Here is a 22,432-nt window from a genome sequence, read left to right on the forward strand (position 1 = left end):
TCAAACCCGTGTTGTGTCCCCATTTGTGACTTGGTCTCTTCTGGTGCTACACTGCCTGGTATGGTTTGAGATGGGGTTTGGGTTCAAGCCAAGGAGCTGGGGTTGGAATGGTTAGAGGAAGGGGAGGAAAATGGACCCCCAAGACCACTTCCCAGCCTTGAAGTTAAGGCCATATAGCCTGCTAGAGTCCTGAGCCCCTTCTGGCTTGGGACATCCTCTCCCTGGGGCAGCTGATCACATGTTTTCTCTGCAGCCTTCCCAGAGGAGCTTCCGGCAGACCTGAAGCACTGGAAGCCAGGTGTGCAGGGCAGGTGGGCTGGGGTTGGGAAGGGTGGATGCCTTGGGGAGGGGATGGAAGAGATTGAACTCCTGGCCCAAGTCTGATGGGGACGGTGCATGGTGCAGCCCCTGCCCTTCTTTGGGTAGAGCCTGAGAGCTTGGGGCCCCTTAGAGTCCTCTAAGGGGTCACGACTGTTTGTGGAAGGTGGTAGGGGCTTGGAGCTAACAGATTGTTCATAGGTTCTATTCTGCCCCAGCTCTCCGTGTGGAGGCCCTAGGGTCCTGCTCAGCATAGCTCTCAGAGCCAAGTCACAAGGAGAGGACTGGGGGACTGCCTGGCACAGGGCAGTTGCTGATCAACAGAGCTGCAGCCAGGGCTGAGAAGATGACAAGCATTTCCTCTGTCAGGAGAGACATCCATGCCACTCCAGGGCCCTCCCCATCCCAGGAAGGCCCCTCCAAGCACCCAGCCTCTAACACAGCCCACTTCCTCACAGGTGAGCCCCCCACTGTGGTGACTGGAAGTCTCCTAGTGGGACCAGTGAGCGACTGCTCCACCCTGCCCTGCCTGCCACTGCCTGCGCTGTTCAACCAGGAGCCAGCCTCCGGCCAGATGCGCCTGGAGAAAACCGACCAGATTCCCAGTATGTTAGGGGGCTTGGAGAGGGTGGGCTTTCTCCCTCTTGGGAGGTGGATAAGGAGTTGACACTAAGGCAGGGACTGTCAGGAACTGGACCTCACCTCTCCCCAACCCTATCAGTGTCACTCACCTCTGCCCCAGCCAGTTTTATCCTTGGGGCCCCCGTCAGCTCAATCCCTGGCAGAGAACATGCCTCAGAAGGAAACACATCCGTGCGAGCATCAGGAGGGAATCTCCACCAATTAGAGCATTCACCTGCCAGCCTTATTCATTCATCAGCTCTTCATGGAGCCCCTTCTCTGTGCCAACTGCTCTGCTAGGTGCTAAGAATTCCATCAGGGCAGGACAGAAACAGCTACTGCTGTTACGGAAATTAGGGCCCTTTAGGGGGGTCAGACATTAATCAAATAAGCAAAAGCAGAATCGCAAACACAGGTGCTATGCAAGATCCCACCTCACTGCCTTTGTCTCTTGCAGTGCCTTCCTCCAGTTCCGCGTTGAGCTGCCTGAATTTCCCTGAGGGACCCATCCAGTTTGTCCCCACCATCTCCACTCTGCCCCATGGGCTCTGGCAAATCTCTGAGGCTGGAACAGGGGTCTCCACTATATTCATCTACCATGGTGAGTGCAGGGCCTGGCTCTCCGACCACCTCTCCCTCCTACCTGACTACTCCTTGACCTCATCCTCCCCATACTCCATGCACTTGGCAGTGGTGCCCTAGCACCTTCTCATGATCCTCCCTCCCCAGCACAACTTTCTCTGTCCCTATTTCCCAAAAATCAAAGCAGAGGAGCAGAGATTCCTGAGGCGGTCTGGGTGCATGACCAAGAGTGGTTGTGTGGCCTTCCATATGTTGCTTTCCCCTTCTGACCCTTAGTTTTTCCTTATTTTTTTTAATGTTTTTGTTTTTAAATTGCAACATCAATACATGCTCATTAATAAGCTAATGATAAGTGATGTTTACTAGAATTCACTGTCTCTCTCACTCTTTTAGTATACTGATGTGAATAGTTTGGTGTGCATCCCTGCATAGCTTTCTCTGATTTGTCTTGTTTCCTAATCAGTAAAATGGTCCCTACTGACCCACCACACTGAGGGGTTGTGACTTGTCTCAGGAAAGGTGTGTTTGGGCTGTCAGGGATGAGACCAGGAGGATGCTTCCACTCAAGTCCAGAGCATCCATTCATGGTTGCATGACAGTTTCAGTATAACGCACTGGTATCTCAGAAGCAGAGAAGCAGTTCCTGATATCTAGGAAAATGAGCACTGACCACACAGCAGGAAGAGTGCAATAGCAGTACGTGCCCTAAGCTCCTTATGAGCTAATTGCACCCATTTCACAGATTGGAAAAGCAAGGTTCCAGGAGCTAGATGTAACTCCAGAGCTCTTTCTTCAGCTCTGTCCTGAAATATCTTCCTTTGGAAGTTCTACTCTCTTCTCTCCAGACTTCCTGAGCTCCACAGCCCAGTTTGGAGTAGGGGTGACCCAAGTGCGTTTCTGGAATCAATACCTGGTTATTCTCACACCCCTCTCCACCCCCAATGTAGGTGAGGTGCCCCAGGCCAGCCAAGTACCCCCTCCCAGTGGATTCACTGTCCATGGCCTCCCAACATCTCCAGACCGGCCAGGCTCCACCAGCCCCTTCGCTCCATCAGCCACTGACCTGCCCAGCATGCCTGAACCTGCCCTGACCTCCCGAGCAAACATGACAGGTAAGGACCCTTAGGGCCTGTGAGAGGTACTAGAAGCAGGATCGAGGCCCTGGGGAAGGAATTGTCTCAAATAAGATCCACAAGCAAAGCTGCCTGTAGGGACAACCGGTCATGTTTAGGGGTCAGTCGGGACAGGGAGGGTCTCCAGGGAGTGGAAGCATGGTTGTGGGGGAATGGACAGCTAGAGAATCCACATCCCATCCAAATACAGCCATCAGCCTTCAGCTGCTTGTTACCCAGCAGAAAAGCCAGACAATGTGGTCAGATCTTTTGAAGTTGAAAACCCTGATTTTTACATAGATATTGTGATTTTTTAATTTTTATTTTATTATTTATTTATTGTTGAGATGGAGTCTCACTCTGTTGCCCAGGCTAGAGTGCAGTGGTGCGATCTCAGCTCACTGCAACCTCCGCCCTACAGGTTCAAGTGATTCTCCTGCCTCAGCCTCCGGAGCAGCTGGAATTACAGGTGTGCACCATCACACCCAGCCAATTTTTGTGATTTCAATAGAGACAAGTTTAACCATGTTGGCCAGGCTGGTCTCGAACTCTGATCTCAAGTGATCCACCTGCCTCGACCTCCCAAAGTGCTGGGATTACAGGCGTGAGCCACTGCACCCAGCCTGATATTGTGATTTTCTTTTTTAAACATGAGTGAAATTTTTAAAAGTACAGTTGGCCAAAGAAAGACATATTTGAGTTAGATACAGCCTCAGGCCGCTATCTTATAACCTCCGTCTTCGGAAACTCAGCCCATGAAGGCAGTAAGGACTAAGTGGCCCAGAGGGAGGGGGGTCCCCAGGGGTAACCCTCACCCTAAATCTGGCACCTGCTTCTCCATCTCCAGAGCACAAGACGTCCCCCACCCAATGCCAGACAGCTGGAGAGGTCTCCAACAAGCTTCCAAAATGGCCTGGTGAGTGGTGCGGGATCTCTCTGCCCTGGGTGCTGGAGATGGAAGCCCATATCTGCCTTCACATTGCTCATTCACTTGACACTTATTCAATCCCTTCTTTGTTGGCTCACACACTCATTTATTTATTCATTCATTCATTCATTCACTTATTTGATTATGCCATCATTTCACCATTCACTCCACCACTCCCTCAAATAATATTTATTGCCCTTCAATAAGCCTGCACTGGGTGTTAACATTTCATTTTCAGGCTGAGAGAATGAATGAGGGGCAAGCGAATGATGAAGTGAGTGAGTGGATGAAGTGAGAAGTTGATGAGGATGGGAGCAATGGAAAGTGGGAATAAACCAGTGAATAAGAGAATCACTAAATTACTAAATGCTTACTCTCACATACTGGTCTAAGCATGTTAGGTATGTTAAATCATTAACGTCTCACACAATCCCAATATTATCCCCAATTTCCAGATGAGGCTACTGAGGCATGGTGGGATGTATAGCATGCTCAGAATTGCTCCAACAAGTGGTAGAACCGGGATTTGAACCCAGACACGTGGGCTCCACTGTCTTAACTCCTAACACTCCCTCCCATGACCTCCCCATGGTGAGTGAGTAGTGATCAAGCGAAGAAAAAGCTTAGTGAGTAAATGAAGGAATGAGAAAAGATGGCCATGCATGGTGCCTTACGCCTGTAATCCCAGCACTTTGGGAGGCCAAGGCGGGTGGATCACCTGAGGTCAGGAGTTCGAGACCAGCCTGGCCAACATAGTGAAACCCCGTCTCCATCAAAAATACAAAAATTAGCCGGACGTGGTAGTGGGTGCCTGTAATCCCAGCTACTTGGCAGGCCGAGGCAGGAGAATCGCCTAAACCCAGGAGGTGGAGGTTGCCGTGAGCTGAGATTGCGCCAGTGCACTCCAGCCTGGGGGACAGGGCAGGATCCATCTCAAAAAAAAAAAGAGAGAAAAGGTCTAGAAGGAGTGGACACTTAAACAAGAGAGAGGATGAGTGAAGGAATGGGTGTGGAAATGAGTGAACTAATGAATGAGTAGGTGACTGAATGAAGCAGTTGATGAAGACTGTATGGGGGCCAGATGTGGTGGCTCACACCTGTAATCCCAGCACTTTGGGAGGCCAAGGCAGAAGGATTGCTTGAGCCCAGGAGCTCAAGACCAGCCTGGGCAAAATAGTGAGAACTTATCTCCACAAAAAAACAAAAAAGAAAAATTAGCCAGGCATGGCAGTGGGTGCCTGTAGTCCCAGCTACACAGGAGGCTGAGGTGGGAGGATTGCTTGAGCCTGTGAGGTTGAGGCTGTGGTGGGCCATGATTGTGCCATTGCACTCCAGCCTGGACAACATAGTGAGACCCCATCTCTACAAAAAAATCAAAAAATTATCTGGGCATGGTGTCACATGTCTGTGGTCCCAGCTACTTGGGAGGTGGAGTCAGGAGGATCGCATGAGCCCAGGAGGTTGAGGTTGCAGCGAGCTGTGATCACACCACTGCATTCCAGCCTGGGCAAAAAAGCCAGACCCTGTCTCAAAACAAAACAAAACAAACAAAATAAAAACTGTGTGGGGAACAGATGTAAATGATGGTGGCAGTGCTGGCCTTGTGGTGGCTGGCCCTGGCCCTGCCTCTCGCATACCCCCATCCTGACACGCCCCTGGCCTTTGCAGAGCCGGTGGAGCAGTTCTACCGCTCACTGCAGGACACGTATGGTGCCGAGCCCGCAGGCCCTGATGGCATCCTAGTGGAGGTGGATCTGGTGCGGGCCAGGCTGGAGAGGAGCAGCAGCAAGAGCCTGGAGCGGGAACTGGCCACCCCGGACTGGGCAGAACGGCAGCTGGCCCAAGGAGGCCTGGCTGAGGTGCTGTTGGCTGCCAAGGAGCACCGGCGGCCGCGTGAGACACGAGTGATTGCTGTGCTGGGCAAAGCTGGTCAGGGCAAGAGCTATTGGGCTGGGGCAGTGAGCCGGGCCTGGGCTTGTGGCCGGCTTCCCCAGTACGACTTTGTCTTCTCTGTCCCCTGCCATTGCTTGAACCGTCCGGGGGATGCCTATGGCCTGCAGGATCTGCTCTTCTCCCTGGGCCCACAGCCACTCGTGGCGGCCGATGAGGTTTTCAGCCACATCTTGAAGAGACCTGACCGTGTTCTGCTCATCCTAGACGCCTTCGAGGAGCTGGAAGCGCAAGATGGCTTCCTGCACAGCACGTGCGGACCGGCACCGGCGGAGCCCTGCTCCCTCCGGGGGCTGCTGGCCGGCCTTTTCCAGAAGAAGCTGCTCCGAGGTTGCACCCTCCTCCTCACAGCCCGGCCCCGGGGCCGCCTGGTCCAGAGCCTGAGCAAGGCCGACGCCCTATTTGAGCTGTCCGGCTTCTCCATGGAGCAGGCCCAGGCCTACGTGATGCACTACTTTGAGAGCTCAGGGATGACAGAGCACCAAGACAGAGCCCTGACCCTCCTCCGGGACCGGCCACTTCTTCTCAGTCACAGCCACAGCCCTACTTTGTGCCGGGCAGTGTGCCAGCTCTCAGAGGTCCTGCTGGAGCTTGGGGAGGACGCCAAGCTGCCCTCCACGCTCACGGGACTCTATGTCGGCCTGCTGGGCCGTGCAGCCCTCAACAGCCCCCCCGGGGCCCTGGCAGAGCTGGCCAAGCTGGCCTGGGAGCTGGGCCGCAGACATCAAAGTACCCTACAGGAGGACCAGTTCCCATCCGCAGACGTGAGGACCTGGGCGATGGCCAAAGGCTTAGTTCAACACCCACCGGGGGCCGCAGAGTCCGAGCTGGCCTTCCCCAGCTTCCTCCTGCAATGCTTCCTGGGGGCCCTGTGGCTGGCTCTGAGTGGCGAAATCAAGGACAAGGAGCTCCCGCAGTACCTAGCATTGACCCCAAGGAAGAAGAGGCCCTATGACAACTGGCTGGAGGGCGTGCCACGCTTTCTGGCTGGGCTGATCTTCCAGCCTCGCGCCCGCTGCCTGGGAGCCCTAGTCGGGCCATCGGCGGCTGCCTTGGCGGACAGGAAGCAGAAGGTGCTTGCGAGGTACCTGAAGCGGCTGCAGCCGGGGACGCTGCGGGCGCGGCAGCTGCTGGAGCTGCTGCACTGCGCCCACGAGGCCGAGGAGGCTGGAATTTGGCAGCACGTGGTACAGGAGCTCCCAGACCGCCTCTCTTTTCTGGGCACCCGTCTCATGCCTCCTGATGCACATGTACTGGGCAAGGCCTTGGAGGCGGCGGGCCAAGACTTCTCCCTGGACCTCCGCAGCACTGGCATTTGCCCCTCTGGATTGGGGAGCCTCGTGGGACTCAGCTGTGTCACCCGTTTCAGGTGGGGCGAGGGGCTTGGGGAAGAGGCATCCTTGTGTTGGGCATTAACTGCGGTCTTGGTGCCAAGCCCAGTGCTCTGTGGGGTCTCTTTTAGTATGCAGAGCAGCCGGGTGGGGCAGAATGGATTCTCTCCATTTTTAAGATGAGGATGTTGAGGCTCAGAGAGGGGCAGCCACTTGCCACACAGCAAGTGAGAGGCAATGGCATTCTCCCAATCAATATTTGAAGGCCCGTCATGTGCCAGTCACTGGGGTATGTCTAGAATCTGAGACTGACCTGGGCTCAAATTTGTTTTATTCTTTCCACCCCCTGAGCAAGCCACCGTTTTCTTATGCTAAGAGCAAAGCCATGGCCTCCCCTTGGACTCTCTGTCTCCATTCTCTCCTCTTCCACTCCATTTTGTATTCAGCAACCAGACCAATCTTCTCAGACCTTGAATCTAATTGTATCGCATCCCTGCTTACAATCCTTCAGGGACACTCCACCAGTGTCAGAATGAAGGCTAAATTCCTTAATTTGGTTTCATTAAGTCGGTCTGCAATCTGCTTGAGCATTTCAGCTTAATCTCCAGAGGATTGCTTCCATATTTCCCCCTAAACATACTTTACCCAAGCTGTAAGGTCCTACATAATTGTGCCAATAATTTAGCAGTGAGCTTCCTGGTAGCCGAAGCAAAAAGGGAAAGAAAACCACTGTGCGAGTTGTGAGAAAGTAGGAATCAATAAAGGCTGGAGTGGTCATGGAAGGCTTTCTGGGAAAGGTAGAGGTTGAGCTAAGGAAAGAAAGTATTTTAATAGGTAGGAGGACCCTTCATGGAGCTGCCCTTCCATTAAGGTCTAGCCTGGTCACCGTGCCTGGGTCTGAGGCCCTCCCTCCACAGGGCTGCCTTGAGCGACACAGTGGCGCTGTGGGAGTCCCTGCGGCATCATGGGGAGACCAAGCTACTTCAGGCAGCAGAGGAGAAGTTCACCATCGAGCCTTTCAAAGCCAAGTCCCTGAAGGATGTGGAAGACCTGGGAAAGCTTGTGCAGACTCAGAGGTGAGGGGAGAGGCGGATGGGAGGTGGTTCACGCCATGCAGGTTGAGGACATGTAGGACCCATTCTCAAGTTTGTCAAGGGCATTTCCAGTGCCCCCTGTCCTCTGGGACACCCCATGCCCTCTTTCTGGGCAATGGCTAACCAGAGTCTCTCACTGCACTCGCTGCCCAGGCGGAGCCTCCAGAATTGAAAACTTTGCTGCATTCAAAACCTGCCATCATGTGCCCAAGTCTTAGCTAAAGCCATAGAGAACCTCTCCCCTTCTAGGAGTTAACAAGGATGCCTTGTGCACCTAGTAACAGAAGTGACACCTACTGCCACCCTTTGAGGCATTTAGGACAACTGTTGTCCCAAATTTATAGATGGCACAGCTGAGGTCCAGAAGGCAGACAAAACTTGATTACAGAACAAGTTAACCATCTTTCATTCATTGCTTCATCACACATTGTTTGAGCACCCCTTAAGTGCTGTCTGGGATAGGTATTGGTAAATGCCTAATCTGAGGCTCATGTCCATGAAAGATACAGTCCTGAGATCTTTTATTTTTATTTTTATTATTTCTTAAAGACAGGGTCTCGCTGTGTCTACCAGGCTAGAATACAGTAGTGCGATCATAGCTTACTGTAGCTTCGGAACTCCTGAGCTCAAGCGATCCTCCTGCCTCAGCCTCCCAAGTAGCTGGGATTATAGGTGCACGTCATCACACCGGATGATTTTTTAAGTTTTTGTAGACACAGGGATCTTGCTATGTTGCCCAGGCTGGTCTTGAACTCCTGGCCTCAAGCAATCCTCCTGCCTCAGCCTCCCAAAGTGCTGGGACTACAGTCACGAGGCACCGCACCCAGACAGATCTTTTTTTTTTAAGAGGGGGACAACAATTGCCCCAAGGAAAGCAATCCCCCTGGGGAATTTGGGGCACTGGGGCAGCCATCATGGGACCCATGGGTAAGGGCTCAGTGACAGCAGTGCCTGCTCCCCCTAACATTGCCTGTTCTCTCCAGGACGAGAAGTTCCTCGGAAGACACAGCTGGGGAGCTCCCTGCTGTTCGGGACCTAAAGAAACTGGAGTTTGCGTAAGCAAAGGGGTGGATTGTCTTGTGGGTCTGCGCAAGGTTTACCCTGCAGCATTAGCTGGGCTTGTACCACCTGAATGGAGATGGATCTCCAGAATCATTCTTACCCTCTTGCCCACCACTTTGGAAATAGCTTCCAGCAGCTGGGAAGTGACCAGTGTGAGCAAATGCTGGAGGTTCTCAGGTTTGAAGCTGATGGACCCGTTTGCTGGTTAACATGGTCATTCCCATCACTCATTCAACAGACGTATTGAGCACTTGAATGACTGAGGCTGCTGTCCTCATGAGCTGACAGTCTAATCAACTCCCCTCTGGAGGAGGTCAGGGGGACTTCCTGGAGGAGGTGATATCTGCATTGAAGCTTCAGTGAGGATAAGGAATGAGCTGAGTGGGGAGAGGGGAGTAAGAAAGGCTTTCCAGGAATTGTAATTTGGCCAGGGATCAGAAAAAGCCCAATGTGTCCCCAACCTTCCATAGGAGGACGCCATTATAACTATGGAGTCCTTTTCCCTCCTGTGGCCAGGAACTGCACAACGTCCCTTGTGCCTGAGCTTGTTTACTTCCACAGCCAAGGGATGGCCTCCCCAGGGAGAATCTTTCCCCCATTTTGAAGGATTCCCAGGAGCTTCTGATGTGCAGCTGGGATGAAAAAGCAACCCTACTTGCCTGGGACTATCCTGGTTTGAAAACTGAAAGTCTTGCATCCCAAGAAGCCCCTTAGTCCCAGGCAAACTGGGACAGTTTGTCGCTCTATGTGTGGCCAGGGCTGGGGGCCAACACCCTAGGCAGTGCTGCTGGGGTGACAGAAATGGAGACCTAGGCAAGGCTCTAGGGAGTCCAGTTGTGTCTGGGTCACTGAGGAGGGGCAGCCCACCATACATGGGCCCCAAGAAAGCACAATAATTATTATATTTAGATCTGTCAGAATATAGCTTTTCTTTATTTCCTTTCTTTCTCTCTTTCTTTCTTTTTCTTTCTTTCTTCTTTCTTTCCTTTCCCTTCCTTTTCTTCCCTTCCCTCCCTCCCTCCCTCCTTCCTTCCTTCCTTCCCTCCCTCCCTTCTTCCCTTTTTCTTCTTTTTCTTTCTTTCTCTGCTTCTTTCTTTCTCTCTCTCTCTCTCTTCCTTCCTCCCTCCCTCTCTCTTTCTTTCTTTCCTTCTTCCCTTCTTTTCTTTCTTTCCTTTCTCTCCTTTCTCTTTCTTTCTTTCCATTCTCTTTCTTTCTCTTTCCTTCCTTCCCTTCCTTCCTTCTTTTTCCTTTCCTTTCCTTTCCTTTTCTTTTCTTTTCTTTTCTTTCTTGAGGCAGAGTCTTACTCTGTCCCTCAGGCTGGAGTTCAGTGGCACAATCACAGCTCACCACAGCCTCAACCTCCCTAGGCTCAAGTGATCCTCCCACCTCAGCCTCCCTAGTAGCTGGGACTACAGGCATGCCCCACCTGACTAATTTTTGTATTTTTTGTAGAGACAGGATTTCACCATGTTGCCCAGTCTGGTCTCGAGCTCCTGGGCTCAAGCAATCCTCCCACCTCAGCCTCCCAAAGTGCTAGGATTACAGGTGTGAGCTCCCGCACCTGGCCAGAACAGGCTTTTAAATTTGCAACTCACCTTCCATCTCAATTATCTCAGGCCACCCTCCTCTACAGGCATTGTCATCATCTCCCCATTGTACAAATGGCAATGCTGAGAACAAGAGACTTTAAATTGTTTATCCAAAGTCATAAAAGTCAGGTCAGCCTGGCCCTAAGCTCCTTCCACAGAAAAAGCTAAATGAATGCTTGTTCCTTGGTAGGGGTCTAGATCATCTAATGATTAGGAAGGAGTTGTTATGCCTGTGGTATATTCAGTACTGTTTTTTTGTTTTTTTTTTTTTTTTTTTGGAGATGGGATCTTGCTCTGTCGCCCAGGCTAGAATGCAGTGGTACGATCTTGGCTCGCTGCAATCTCCACCTCCCTGTTCAAGCAATTTTCCTGCCTCAGCCTCCCGAGTAGCTGGGATTACAGGTGTACACCACTACACCTGGCTAATTTTTGTATTTTTAGTAGAGACGGGCTTTCACCATGTTGGCCAGGCTGGTCTTGAACTCCTGGCCTCAGATATTCCTCCCACCTAAGCCTCCCAAAGTGCTGGGATTACAGGTGTAAGCCACCATGCCCAGCCTATAATTCAGTGCATTTTATATATAATCTCATTAATCTCAAGAGCTACTGTGGAAGACAGACAGTCATCATCTTCCCCATTTTACAGATGAGGAGACTGAGGCCTGGTGAGGTTAAGTGACTTGCCCGTGGTCCCCCAGCTGGTCACCCACAAGCTATCAGCTCTCCCTGATCACTGCTCCCCTGTGCCCCAGAAAAAAGCCAGTGTCTCTTGTTTTGAACAGAGACAAGGTGCTAAATTTGTCCAGAGGTAAAAATGATGCTGAAAAGGGGAAATGTCTGAAAACAATAACTGAGGGCCCTTTCTGGCCTTAAATTATTTTCAGCTGAAAAAGCCCCTAGTTCAAGATCGGAACTGCGCTCTGGGGAACAGCGGCCATGGGGTGGAACAGCCTAGAGCAGGGTGATCAGCCACCTGGAGACCGGAAGCCCCCGAGGAGGTTCTGAGGAAGGAAGGAAGGAAGGAAAAGACTATTTCTGGCATTTTCTCAGGCTTCTACTGTGCCAGGCACCCTGTAGACCTCATCTGTCTGTCAAATCAGGGTTCTTAGCCACTCAAAACCCTACAGGGACTTCGTTTGTACACAGAGTCCTTCCCCAGTTCAGTCCCCACTCACCTGTTCACCCTTATCTCCTACACTCGCTGGGTGCTCTCTCCATTCCAGCCACAGGGCCTCCTTGCTGGCTTTCAACCTCGTAGGCATGCTTCTGCCTCCAGGCCTTTGCACCGGCTGTGCCCTCTGCCTGGAATACTTCTCCCCAGATATATGCATGGCTCATGCCTTCACCTCCTCTGGTCTTTACTCAGTGAGGCCTTTTCTTTTCTTTCTTTCCCTGTTTCTTTCTTTCTTTCTTTCCCTCCTTTCTTTCTTTCTTTCCCTTTCTTTCTTTCTTTTTCCTTTTTTCTTTTTTCTTTTTCTTTTTTTGAGATGGAGTCTCGCTCTGTCACCCAGGCTGGAGTGCAGTGGCACAATCTCGACTCACTGCAACCTCCTCCTCCCAAGTCCAAGTGATTCTCTTGCCTCAGCCTCCCGAGTAGCTGGGACTACAGGCACATGTCACCACACCTGGCTAATTTTTTGTATTTTTAGTAGAGACGGGGTTTCACCGTGTTAGCCAGGATGGTCTCAATCTTCTGACCTCATGATCCCCCCACCTCGGCCTCCCAAAGTACTGGGATTACAGGCGTGAGCCACCACACCCGGCCTCAGTGAGGTCTTTTCTGACCCTCACAGTTAAAAGTAAAACTCTGGCCAGGCGCAGTGGCTTATGCCTGTAATCCCAGCACTTTGGGAGGCCGAGGCGGGTGGATCACAAGGCCAGGAGTTTGAGACCAGCCTGGCCAACATAGCGAAACCCCATCTCTACTAAATATACAAAACAAATTAGCTGGGCATGGTGGCAGGTGCCTGTAGTCACAGCTACTTGGGAGGCTGAGGCAGGAGAATCATTTGAAACCGGGAGGCGGAGGTTGCAGTGAGCTGAGATCGCGCCACTGCAGTCCAGCTTGGATGACAGAGTGAGACCCCATCTCAAAAATAAATAAATAAATAAAACTCCATTCCCCTCATGGTTAAAAAAAAAACTCCATCCCCCTCACCACTGTATATTTCCATATGATTCATTGTCTCAGACATCAGCTTGCTTCCCGATTTCTTTGATTATCTGTCTATCTTCCCCCCTGGAATGTCAGCACCCAGAAGGCAGGGATTTTCGTCTGTTTGGCCCACAACTTTCCTCCCTGGGCCTGGCACATAGTAGGCAAGCGGTCAATATTTAACAACGAATGCCTTAATCCAAGAACCCCATAAGATTGGGGTGAAATATTTGAGGAGATCAAGACTTAAGGGTGAAGGGATTTGCCAAGGCCTTTAGCAGGGAGCCAAATGCCAGATCCTGGAGTCAAACTCTGATCCTGTGGCCTTTTGCTGAGGCCAGTGTTCTCGGACTTCAGGATTTCAGAGGCCGAGAACATTTCAGAATGATTTCGAGTGACCGTGCACGGTTACTGTTTTTTAATGTTTATCAAGGATGCTCATTCAAACAAACAAATAACAACAAAATACCCACTGCTGGCACCATAATTTTACCAAAGAATGATCATTCTAATATTGAAAAAGTTCAAAGGACATAATTGCAGAATAAAAGACAGCTCTTTATACGGAATGCATTTAACCATATTTTTAAACTAAACGGCCCTTCATTGTCCTTATTTTTGTCATCCTCTTGAAGTCTGGTCTAAATGTTGATCCAGGCTGTGTGACCCTGTGTGAGCTATTTGATCGCCTAGTGCCTCAGTTTCCCTATATGTAAAATGGAGATAAGAGCCCATAGCTCAGAGTCTTGAGGAGTAAATGAGATCTAGGCCGAGGGAAGGGCCTAGCATGCCCCTGGCTTATAATAAATGCTCAACAAATGGTTCCTTTTGTTATTAAAATGCAAAGGCATATTACTCAACCACCTGGTTTACCACTGGCAGTGGTCGTCAGCTGGCATTTCAGGACCCCTTCCCCAGGCTGGGGCGGGAGAAGGGTATCTGTGGATGTTGGGAAGAGTAAGAACTGGCTCCCTACTTAGAGACAAAAGCTGGGGAGCCCCAAGCTGGGAGCCCAACTTACCTCTTTTTCTTTTCTTTTTTTTTTTTTTTTTTGAGACAGGGTCTCACTCTTACCCAGGCTGGAGTGCAGTGGTGTGATCATGGCTCACTGCATCCTCCCCCTCCTGGGCTCAAGCGATGCTTCCACCTCAGCCTCCTAAGAAGCTGAGACCACAGGACACACCACCACACTCGGCTAATTATTGTATTTTTTGTAGAGACTGAGTCTCACTATGTTGCCCAAGCTGGTCTTGAACTCCTGGGCTCAAGCAGTCCTCTTACCTTGGCCTCCCAAAATGCTGGAATTACAGACATGAGCCACTGTTCCCAGCCTCAGCTGGCCTCTTATGGGGGACTATGAAATCTACCCCAAGCAGAAAAGATTGGGGTCCTACGTGGAAGGGTTGCAGGGACCTAAGAGGCTGGGGTGGAAGGGAAGAGGAGGGGCCTCAGACAGGACCTGACTTCTGTGCCTTGTCTCTGCCCCACCCTGGGGCTGAATGAGGGGCTGTGACTGTGACTGGAGGTCTTACCCTTGCTCTTTGCCTCCTAGGCTGGGCCCTATCTCAGGCCCCCAGGCTTTCCCCAAACTGGTGCGGATCCTCACGGCCTTTTCCTCCCTGCAGCATCTGGAGTGAGTATAGACTCTGGGACCCCTTCCTCTCAACATCTGGGTGCAGTGCTGTGATCATAGCTCACTGCAGCCTCGAATTCCTGGGCTCAAGTGGTCCCCCTGCCTCAGCCTCCTGAGTAGCTGGGACCACAGGTGCATGCTACAGTGCCCAGCAACCTCTGGGTTTTGACAACCCCAAATCCTGCCCCCAAGGCACATGCAGAAAGAAAAGCCCTCACTTTGTCCCTTTTTTTCTGTCTTCCTCCTACTGCATCCTCAATGTGGCTGGCACATGAGTGATGAGATGACGCCACATCAGATGGGAATCCCCAATGACAAAAAAAGTTGTAGATCCTTTCATGACCTTTGAAACTCCTTTCCTCACAACCTCATTTGCTGCTCTCAGCAATTCAGGTGGGGAGGGATTGGGGAGCATAGTCCTACTTTACAGTGGAGGTTAAGGAAGTTGCCAAGCCTCAGGGGCTTAGTTCCTAAGAAGCTAAACAGGGATTCAAGTCCATCATGAGTTAGACTTTGCCCTCTGGCTGCCTGGTTGGAGGCCCCAGGTGATGAAGTCCTCGTCTGAAAAGCTCAGGAATGTGCCGGCTGCCTATGGTGTATTAGAGCTGGGGGGGTGGGAAGGGCAGGTGCCAGGGCTGAGGAGGCCCTCACTGGGATGGGAAGGGTCAGATGGCCCCAGGACGCTAGCTGATGGCCCCCATCTGATTCCACCTGCAGCCTGGATGCGCTGAGTGAGAACAAGATCGGGGACGATGGTGTCTCTCAGCTCTCAGCCACCTTCCCCCAGCTGAAGTCCTTGGAAACCCTCAAGTGAGTGAGCTGGGCCTGCCCTTCCTGCTGAATCAGGCCCCCAAAGTCCAGCTGACTTTTTCAAAATTAATTTAAATTTGTTTTTTTAGACAAGGGCTCACTGTGTCACCCAGGCTAGAATATAGTGCTATGATCATACCTCTGCAGCCTTGAACTCCTGGCCTCAAGGAATCTCCTCACCTCCGCTTCCCAAAGTGCTGGGATTATAGGTGTGACTTACCATGCCCAGCCCCAGTGGATTCATCCATTCACTCATTCACCTATTCAATCAGCCATTCATCCTTCCATTCAATGATTCATCCATTCACTCATGCAGTCATTTCTTTACTCCCTCATCCAACCACTCACTCAATCATTTCTTTATTTAATTACCCAACCATTTATTAATTTAATCAACAAATATTTAAGGAGGACCTACTATGTGCAGGCACCTTTCTAGGCCCTGGAGACCCAGCTTTAAACAAAACAAATAAATCCCCTGACCTCAGGAATCTTAAATTCTAGTGAGGAGACACAATGAACAAGTAAACAAGTCGGTAATTATAAAGTATACAGTAATGAAAATAATGTTTGGTGACAGAAAATTATACTGGGGGTGAAATAGGAGAGATAGATTAGGATTTATCAATAAAGCATTATTATCAAAACAGTAAAACTTTTTAAAAACTGTTCTGGGCTCTGGGAAGTTGGAGATGGATAAGATACAGGAGGATCAATGTGATTTTTTTTCTTTTTTTCAGACAAGGTCTCGCTCTGTCACCCAGGGTGGAGTGCAGTGGTGTAATCATGGCTCACTGCAGCCTCAATCTCCTAGGCTCAAGCAATCCTCCCATCTCAACCTTCTGAGTAGCTGGGACAGGTGCATGCCACCACGTCCCGCTAATTTTTGTATTTTTTTGTAGAGACGTGGTTTCACCACGTTGCCCAGGCTGGTCTTGAACTTCTGAGCTCAAGCCATCCTCCTGCCTCTGCCTCCCAAAGTACTGGGATTACAGGCATGAGTCACTGTGCCTGGTTCAATGGGTTTTTTTTTTTTTTTTTTTTTTTGACACGGAGTCTCGCTCTGTAGCCCAGGCTGGAGTGCAGTGGTACGATCTATTTATTGCAAACTTCACCTCCTGGGTTCAAGCAATTCTCACACCTCAGCCTCCCAAGTAGCTGGAGTTACAGCCATGCACGACCACCTCCAACTAATTTTTGTATTTTTAGTAGAGACGGGGTTTCACCAGGGTGGCCAGGCTGGTCTTGAACTCCTGACCTCAAGTGATCCGCCCACCTCAGCCTCCCAAAGTGCTGGGATTACCGGCATGAGCCACCACGCCCAGTTCAACATGATTTTTTACTGAACCTAGAGGATAGCAAAATCTTCCCACACTCCCCCTCACAACCAAGGTCTTAAGATGGCCAAATAATTTACCGAAATTTACTTAGCAATTTCCTTAATTGTAGGACCGTGGGACTTCTCCAGTAATTTCTAGTGTCCTAGGTAACACTGTAAGCTAGATTTCTTCTCCTTAGTCCTTCCCTCCCCCTCTTTCTTACCCGCCACCCTACTTAAGTATTTATTGAGCACCTACTATGTGCCTGGCAGTGCTCTAGGCACAGGGATATAGTAATGAGCAAAACAGACACAGCCCTGCTCCATGTGAAGCCCACAACCCGGCAGAAAGGATTACACAGCCATTAAACAAATAATGCCAACACTTATTTCATTATAGTGCTGAAAAGTGTGGCAGAGGGAAAAGAGGGGATGTTGTAAAATCACGGGACAGGTGGGGGCAGGAGGGTGCGCTCTCCCTCCCATCCACCTCCTCATCCCTGCCCTCCCACTTGGCCACAGGACCTAACAGTATCCTCCTATTTACCAAGAGGTAGCTTAAGTCTGTCGACAGCGCCATTCACAGCCTATGACCCAGAACTCTCCTTGAGGTCAAAGTGAGGCATGCAAGTTTGGTCCTGAGCCCTCCCCCTCACTGTGTCCCCGCAGTCTGTCCCAGAACAACATCACTGACCTGGGTGCCTACAAACTCGCCGAGGCCCTGCCTTCACTCGCTGCATCCCTGCTCAGGCTAAGGTGAGTGGGGCCCCGGATACTGGTCAGGTGCTGAACTAGGGGGCTGCAGAGCGCAGGGAACCCACATCGTGCTGGCTGCAGGGGATACTGAGACCCTAGAAGCAATCACCACAGCCCTGAACAAAAGGATTAGCGGGAAGTGGTGAAAGAAACTCTGAGCAAGTCACTTATTAATTCCTAGCCCCTGTTTTCTTACCTGGAAAATGGGAACCATCCTAATGGTCTATGTAAGCACTTGTCACAATGCCAGGTTCTGTTATGCAATAAATATTGGTCCTTTTCCCCCAGGGATGGCGGGACCAGGGTTTTTCTGGAACCTAGGTGTGGTGGCTTCTGGAAGGCTAACCACGCACGTCAGCTTTTGCCGGCCTTGTCACTTACATGCCGGTCAGTGTTTCACTGCCACCTTCTGGTAGGCCTTGGCATAGCACCTCTTGCTTTTGAGTGACTTCCATCCAGGCCCTGGTGTGGTCCCAGAGGTAATGAGAGGACTGAGCTTGGACCAGAGCCCCAGTCATCCAACTCAGCATTACCAGCTCTTCTCACTCGCCAGACTGAGAGAAACTGCTCTCCTCTTCGCCAGAGCTCTTCACTTACTGAGGACAACCAGAGTCAGATTCCCAGGAAAGATGGCATTTGGTCCCTTATTATTTATTTATTTTTAATTTTTTTAATTTCTGTTTTTGAGATGGAGTCTCGCTCTGTCACCCAGGCTGGAGTGAAGTGGTGTGATCCCAGCTCACTGAAACTTCTGCCCCCCAGGTTCAAGCGATTCGCCTGCCTCAGTGTTCTGAGTAGCTGGGATTATAGGCGCCCACCACCACGTCCAGCTAGTTTTTATATTTTTAGTAGAGACAGGGTTTCGCCATGTTGGCCAGGCTGGTCTCAAACTCCTGATCTCAGGTGATCCACCTGCCTCGGCCTCCCAAAGTGAGTACTAGGATTACAGGCGTGAGCCACCATGCCCGGCCAACTTATTTATTTATTTATTTATTTATTTATTTGGAGATGGGGTCTCACCCAGGTTGTAGTGCAGGGGTGCAATGATGGCTCACTACAGCCTCGACTACCTGGACTGAAGCGAACCTCCCACCTCAGCCTTCCAAGTAGCTGGGTCCTATACCCTCCTGAGCCTTGTTAATTTCTTCCCAGCATGATCACTGTTTTACAATATTTTATTTATGTAGGTGCTTACTTCTTGCTATGCATAGAAACTCAGAAGCAAAAATAGAATCTGTCTGGTTCATAATTGTGCTAAAAACTAGAGATACAAGTATGAACTAGAGAGATGTCGTTCTTGCTTTTGAGTTTCTTTGCGTAGTAGGAATTAGGCACATACATAAATAAAATATTGTAAAACAGTGATTCATGCTGGGAAGGAAACTAACAAGCCCCAGGGGGGTACAGGACCTCTGGGGAGATGATTCTTCCGTGGGAAGCTCTAGGGGAAAAGGACTCTAGGAAGAAAGAACAGCAGGTGCAAAGGCCCTAAGTGGGAAAAGGGGCTGTGTTTTGAGGGTCATAAGGGCCACTGTGGCTGTGTGTAGTGAATGAGGGACAGAGGCTGGGCAATGGTGGAAGTAGGGGAGGTCAGGGGAATCCAGATCACACAGGAAGGCCCTTGTGGGTCACAAGAGGTATTTGCAGTTTTTCAGTGTGAATGGAAAAGTAGGTGGGCCTGGGAAGGCGACACTTGATCTGATTTACACTTTTCTTTTTTCTTTTCTTTTCTTTTTGAGACCAAGTCTCGCTTTATTGCCCAGGCTAAGGTGCAGTGACATGATCTCAGCTCACTGCAAGCACTGCCTCCTGGGTTCAAGTGATTCTCATGCCTCAGCCTCCCAAGTAGCTGGGATCACAGATGCCCGCCACCACACCAGGCTATTTTTGTGTTTTCAGTAGAGACAGGGCTTCGCCATGTGGCCCAGACTGGTCTTGAAATCCTGGGCCCAAGCGATCCACCCACCTCAGCCTTCCAAAGTGCTGGGATTACGGGTGTGAGCCACCATGCCCAGCCTGATTTACCCTTTAAGAAACATCATATTTCATGGAATCAAAGATGCCATCCATTGTAAGACCCCAATATGAGGCCAAAATGCAAACTGTGACACGCTATTGGTTATAAGACACATCCTGATCTCAATGATATTCAAATGGTGACATATATGTCTTGGCATCGATGAAATATGGTCAGATTACTCTCCCTATGGGGTGGAGGAAGGGTCTCCAGGGTTCAGAGATTGCAAAACCCCCATCTAGTTTCTGCACTGGTACCGGCCGACCCGTGATGTGAGTTGATTTAACCTGAATCCACTTGGCAGCAGTGTAAACCTGCTGATTTTATTTATTTTTTCTTTTTTTTTGAGACAGAGTTTCGCTCTTGTTGCCAAGGCTGGAGTGCAGTCTCAGTTCACTGCAACTCCGCCTCCCGAGTTCAAGCAATTCTCCTGCCTCAGCCTCCCAAGTAGCTGGGAGTATAGGCATGTGCCATCACACCCAGCTAATTTTGTATTTTTAGTAGAGACGGGGTTTCTCCATGTTGGTCAGGCTGGTCTCAAACTCCCGACCTTAGGTGATCCACCCGCCTCGGCCTCCCAAAGTGTTAGGATTACAGGCGTGAGCCACTGCACCTGCTGCTTTTATATGCAGCCCTGCAAGGGAGTTCTGAGGCTGAATCATGGCAAAGTCATGGCCCTGAAATCATACCCGCAGCAGCACCTGACCTGTTAAAAGGCTGCTTGGTGTCGAGTAAACAGCTGAAGTTGGCATCAGTGACACTCATCATGCTATTTTCACTGCTACTAATGCTGGTTGTGAATACACTGCAGAAACTGGAGCTGGTCCAGTGACTGGCTTTTTCTCTTCCTGCCCCCAGTGCTGGTCACACCCTCTATGTTAACTCATGCGACCCTCACCAATGTTCCTGTGAGGTAGTCAGAACCATAGCTAACATTTAGTTCATTCTAGGCACCAAGGCATATTCTAAATGTTATACCAGCATTGATTCATTTACTCCTCCCCACAACGACTCTATCGTGCCCATTTTACAGATGGGCAAACTGAGTCTCAGAAGAGTTGAGTAGCTTGCCCAAGGTCACATAGGCAGTAAGAGGCATAGCTGGGATTTGAACTTGGAAAGTTGTTCTGACAGTTTCCACACAGTAAGGCAAGAAATGACTTCCTTTTAGTCCTGCTGTTTTCCTGGGCTCACTGTTTGACCACAGAGAAGTGGTCTCAACTCTCTGGGTCTTGGTTTGCCTGTCTTTAAAATGGGGGAGTAATCCCAGTAGGTGGTGACTCCCACGGGGCTGACCTCCAGGCTGCAGGGGACACTGAGACCCTAGAAGCAATCACCACAGCCCTGAACAAGAGAACTAGTGGGACCTGGGGAAAGAAACTTTGAGCAAGTCACTTATTCATTCCTAGCCTCTATTTTCATATGTAGAAAATGGGAACCATCCCAATGGCCTATGTAAGTACTTGGCACAATGCCAGGCTCTGTTGTGCAATAAATATTGGTTCCTTCCCCCAGGGATAGTGGGACCAGGCTTTTTCTGGAATCTAGGGATGGTGGCTTCTGGAAGGCTGACCATGCACGGGCCTCCAATCCCTCCCCCTGGCCTCTGTTTCCGACAGCTTGTACAATAACTGCATCTGCGACATGGGAGCCGAGAGCTTGGCTCGTGTGCTTCCGGACATGGTGTCCCTCCGGGTGATGGAGTGAGTGTGGGAGTCTGGGCGGTGGGTGGCTCAGCCCGGGGTGGGAGACACTGAAGTCTCTCCCTGGTGTCCTGGAAGAGCTGGATGTGGGGGTGGCCTTGGTCTGGAGCTGGGGAGTCCCAAGGGCCAGGCCCCAAGGTGAGTTTCTCTTGCCAGCGTCCAGTACAACAAGTTCACGGCTGCCGGGGCCCAGCAGCTCGCTGCCAGCCTTCGGAGGTGTCCTCATGTGGAGACGCTGGCGTAAGTCCAGGCAACCCTGGTGGGTGGAGAACAACTCACTCCCCAGGCGTGTGGCCCAGTGTGACCCCAGAGCTCAAATCATGCTCTTCCCTTCACCAATCTGCAACCCTGGGTGAGCAGACACTTCCCCCTCTGGCTTCAGCTTCTTCATCTGTAAAGTGGGGATGGTAATAATATCCACCCAAGAGGTTTTGTGAGGCTTAAACTAATCAAGCCCTACAAAGCTCTTATAACAACAGTAGCTGGCACACAAAAATGCCAATAAATGCTATATTAGGCTGAACCATATGAAATTGCTGACATCCACCCATTTTTGACCTGTAAAATTGGCAATTTCATATGGTTCAGGTTTATCTTTTATTAAGTCACCATGATGTCCAATACTGGTTACTTTATATTCTTTCAAAGCACTTTTATCTCCACAATCACTCACCTCTTCTAAGACGCACAGGGTGGGTCTTACAAGACCCATTTTACAGATGAGGAAAATAAAGCACAGAGCAGTTAACTAACCTTTCTGGGGTCACACAGCAAGTCAGCTGCAGAACCATAAAGGAATCTCGGGCCTCCTAGGCGTCTCCTTTTCCCCATGACCCACACCGGTCGGTATCTTGCCAGGGGAAAAGTCCCCAACGTTCTAGGCTGGGTGGAAGGAGGGATTTGGGGGCAGCTGTCACTGGGACCCCAGGCCGCCCTCTCTCCTCTAACCTGGCTCTGAGTCCCATCCCCCCTTGCAGGATGTGGACGCCCACCATCCCATTCAGTGTCCAGGAACACCTGCAACAACAGGATTCACGGATCAGCCTGAGATGATCCCAGCTGTGCTCTGGACAGGGTAACCAGGGTGGGCTTGGGAGGGGAGAGCCGCAGTGGGTTGGGGGCAGTGTCCTTGTGAAGGTGGCATTCATAAAATGTGGGCGGGACACAGGTGGGGCTAGTCCACCACCCTTGGACGCATGCGTCATCAGAGACATCCCCTCATCTCCACCCTGGGCTCGGTGGAGCTGTCCTCCAGGCTTTGCGAGCTTGGTCCCTGTGGTCAGGCTTAGAGACCAGGGGACAGGAAAGTTGGCCATCCACATCCCACAGCCTCAGTGCTTGGAAGAGCTTCCTTTGGGGACTCCAAGCCTTCCCAGCTGCTGTTTCGGCTTGGTGGCTGCCCTGATGCTCCGGGTTTGTCTCAGATGAACTTGCTTGACAAGTCTCCTGCCCC

The 22,432-nt window shown here is 50.8% G+C and overlaps 1 protein-coding gene across 7 annotated transcripts in view; it reads left to right on the plus strand.

Annotated features, from left to right (window-relative positions):
* The window catches only part of CIITA (class II major histocompatibility complex transactivator), a 64,819-nt gene that overhangs the window by 25,088 nt on the left and 17,299 nt on the right, over positions 1-22,432 (plus strand). For all 7 annotated transcript variants that reach the window (XM_055365286.2, XM_055365287.2, XM_004057196.5 and 4 more), the window contains exons 6-19: positions 254-298; positions 777-923; positions 1,397-1,540; positions 2,469-2,633; positions 3,481-3,549; positions 5,230-6,880; positions 7,760-7,918; positions 8,920-8,991; positions 14,295-14,375; positions 15,093-15,185; positions 17,173-17,259; positions 20,896-20,979; positions 21,136-21,219; positions 21,957-22,054. In XM_055365286.2, coding sequence (XP_055221261.2) covers positions 254-298; positions 777-923; positions 1,397-1,540; positions 2,469-2,633; positions 3,481-3,549; positions 5,230-6,880; positions 7,760-7,918; positions 8,920-8,991; positions 14,295-14,375; positions 15,093-15,185; positions 17,173-17,259; positions 20,896-20,979; positions 21,136-21,219; positions 21,957-22,032 — 2,957 coding nt within the window. In that variant the 3' untranslated portion in view covers positions 22,033-22,054. The remainder of the gene's footprint in view (positions 1-253; positions 299-776; positions 924-1,396; positions 1,541-2,468; positions 2,634-3,480; positions 3,550-5,229; positions 6,881-7,759; positions 7,919-8,919; positions 8,992-14,294; positions 14,376-15,092; positions 15,186-17,172; positions 17,260-20,895; positions 20,980-21,135; positions 21,220-21,956; positions 22,055-22,432) is intronic.

The sequence above is a fragment of the Gorilla gorilla genome, chromosome 18 (genome assembly GCF_029281585.2).
Source record: "Gorilla gorilla gorilla isolate KB3781 chromosome 18, NHGRI_mGorGor1-v2.1_pri, whole genome shotgun sequence".
NCBI classification, from domain to species: Eukaryota; Metazoa; Chordata; class Mammalia; order Primates; family Hominidae; genus Gorilla; species Gorilla gorilla.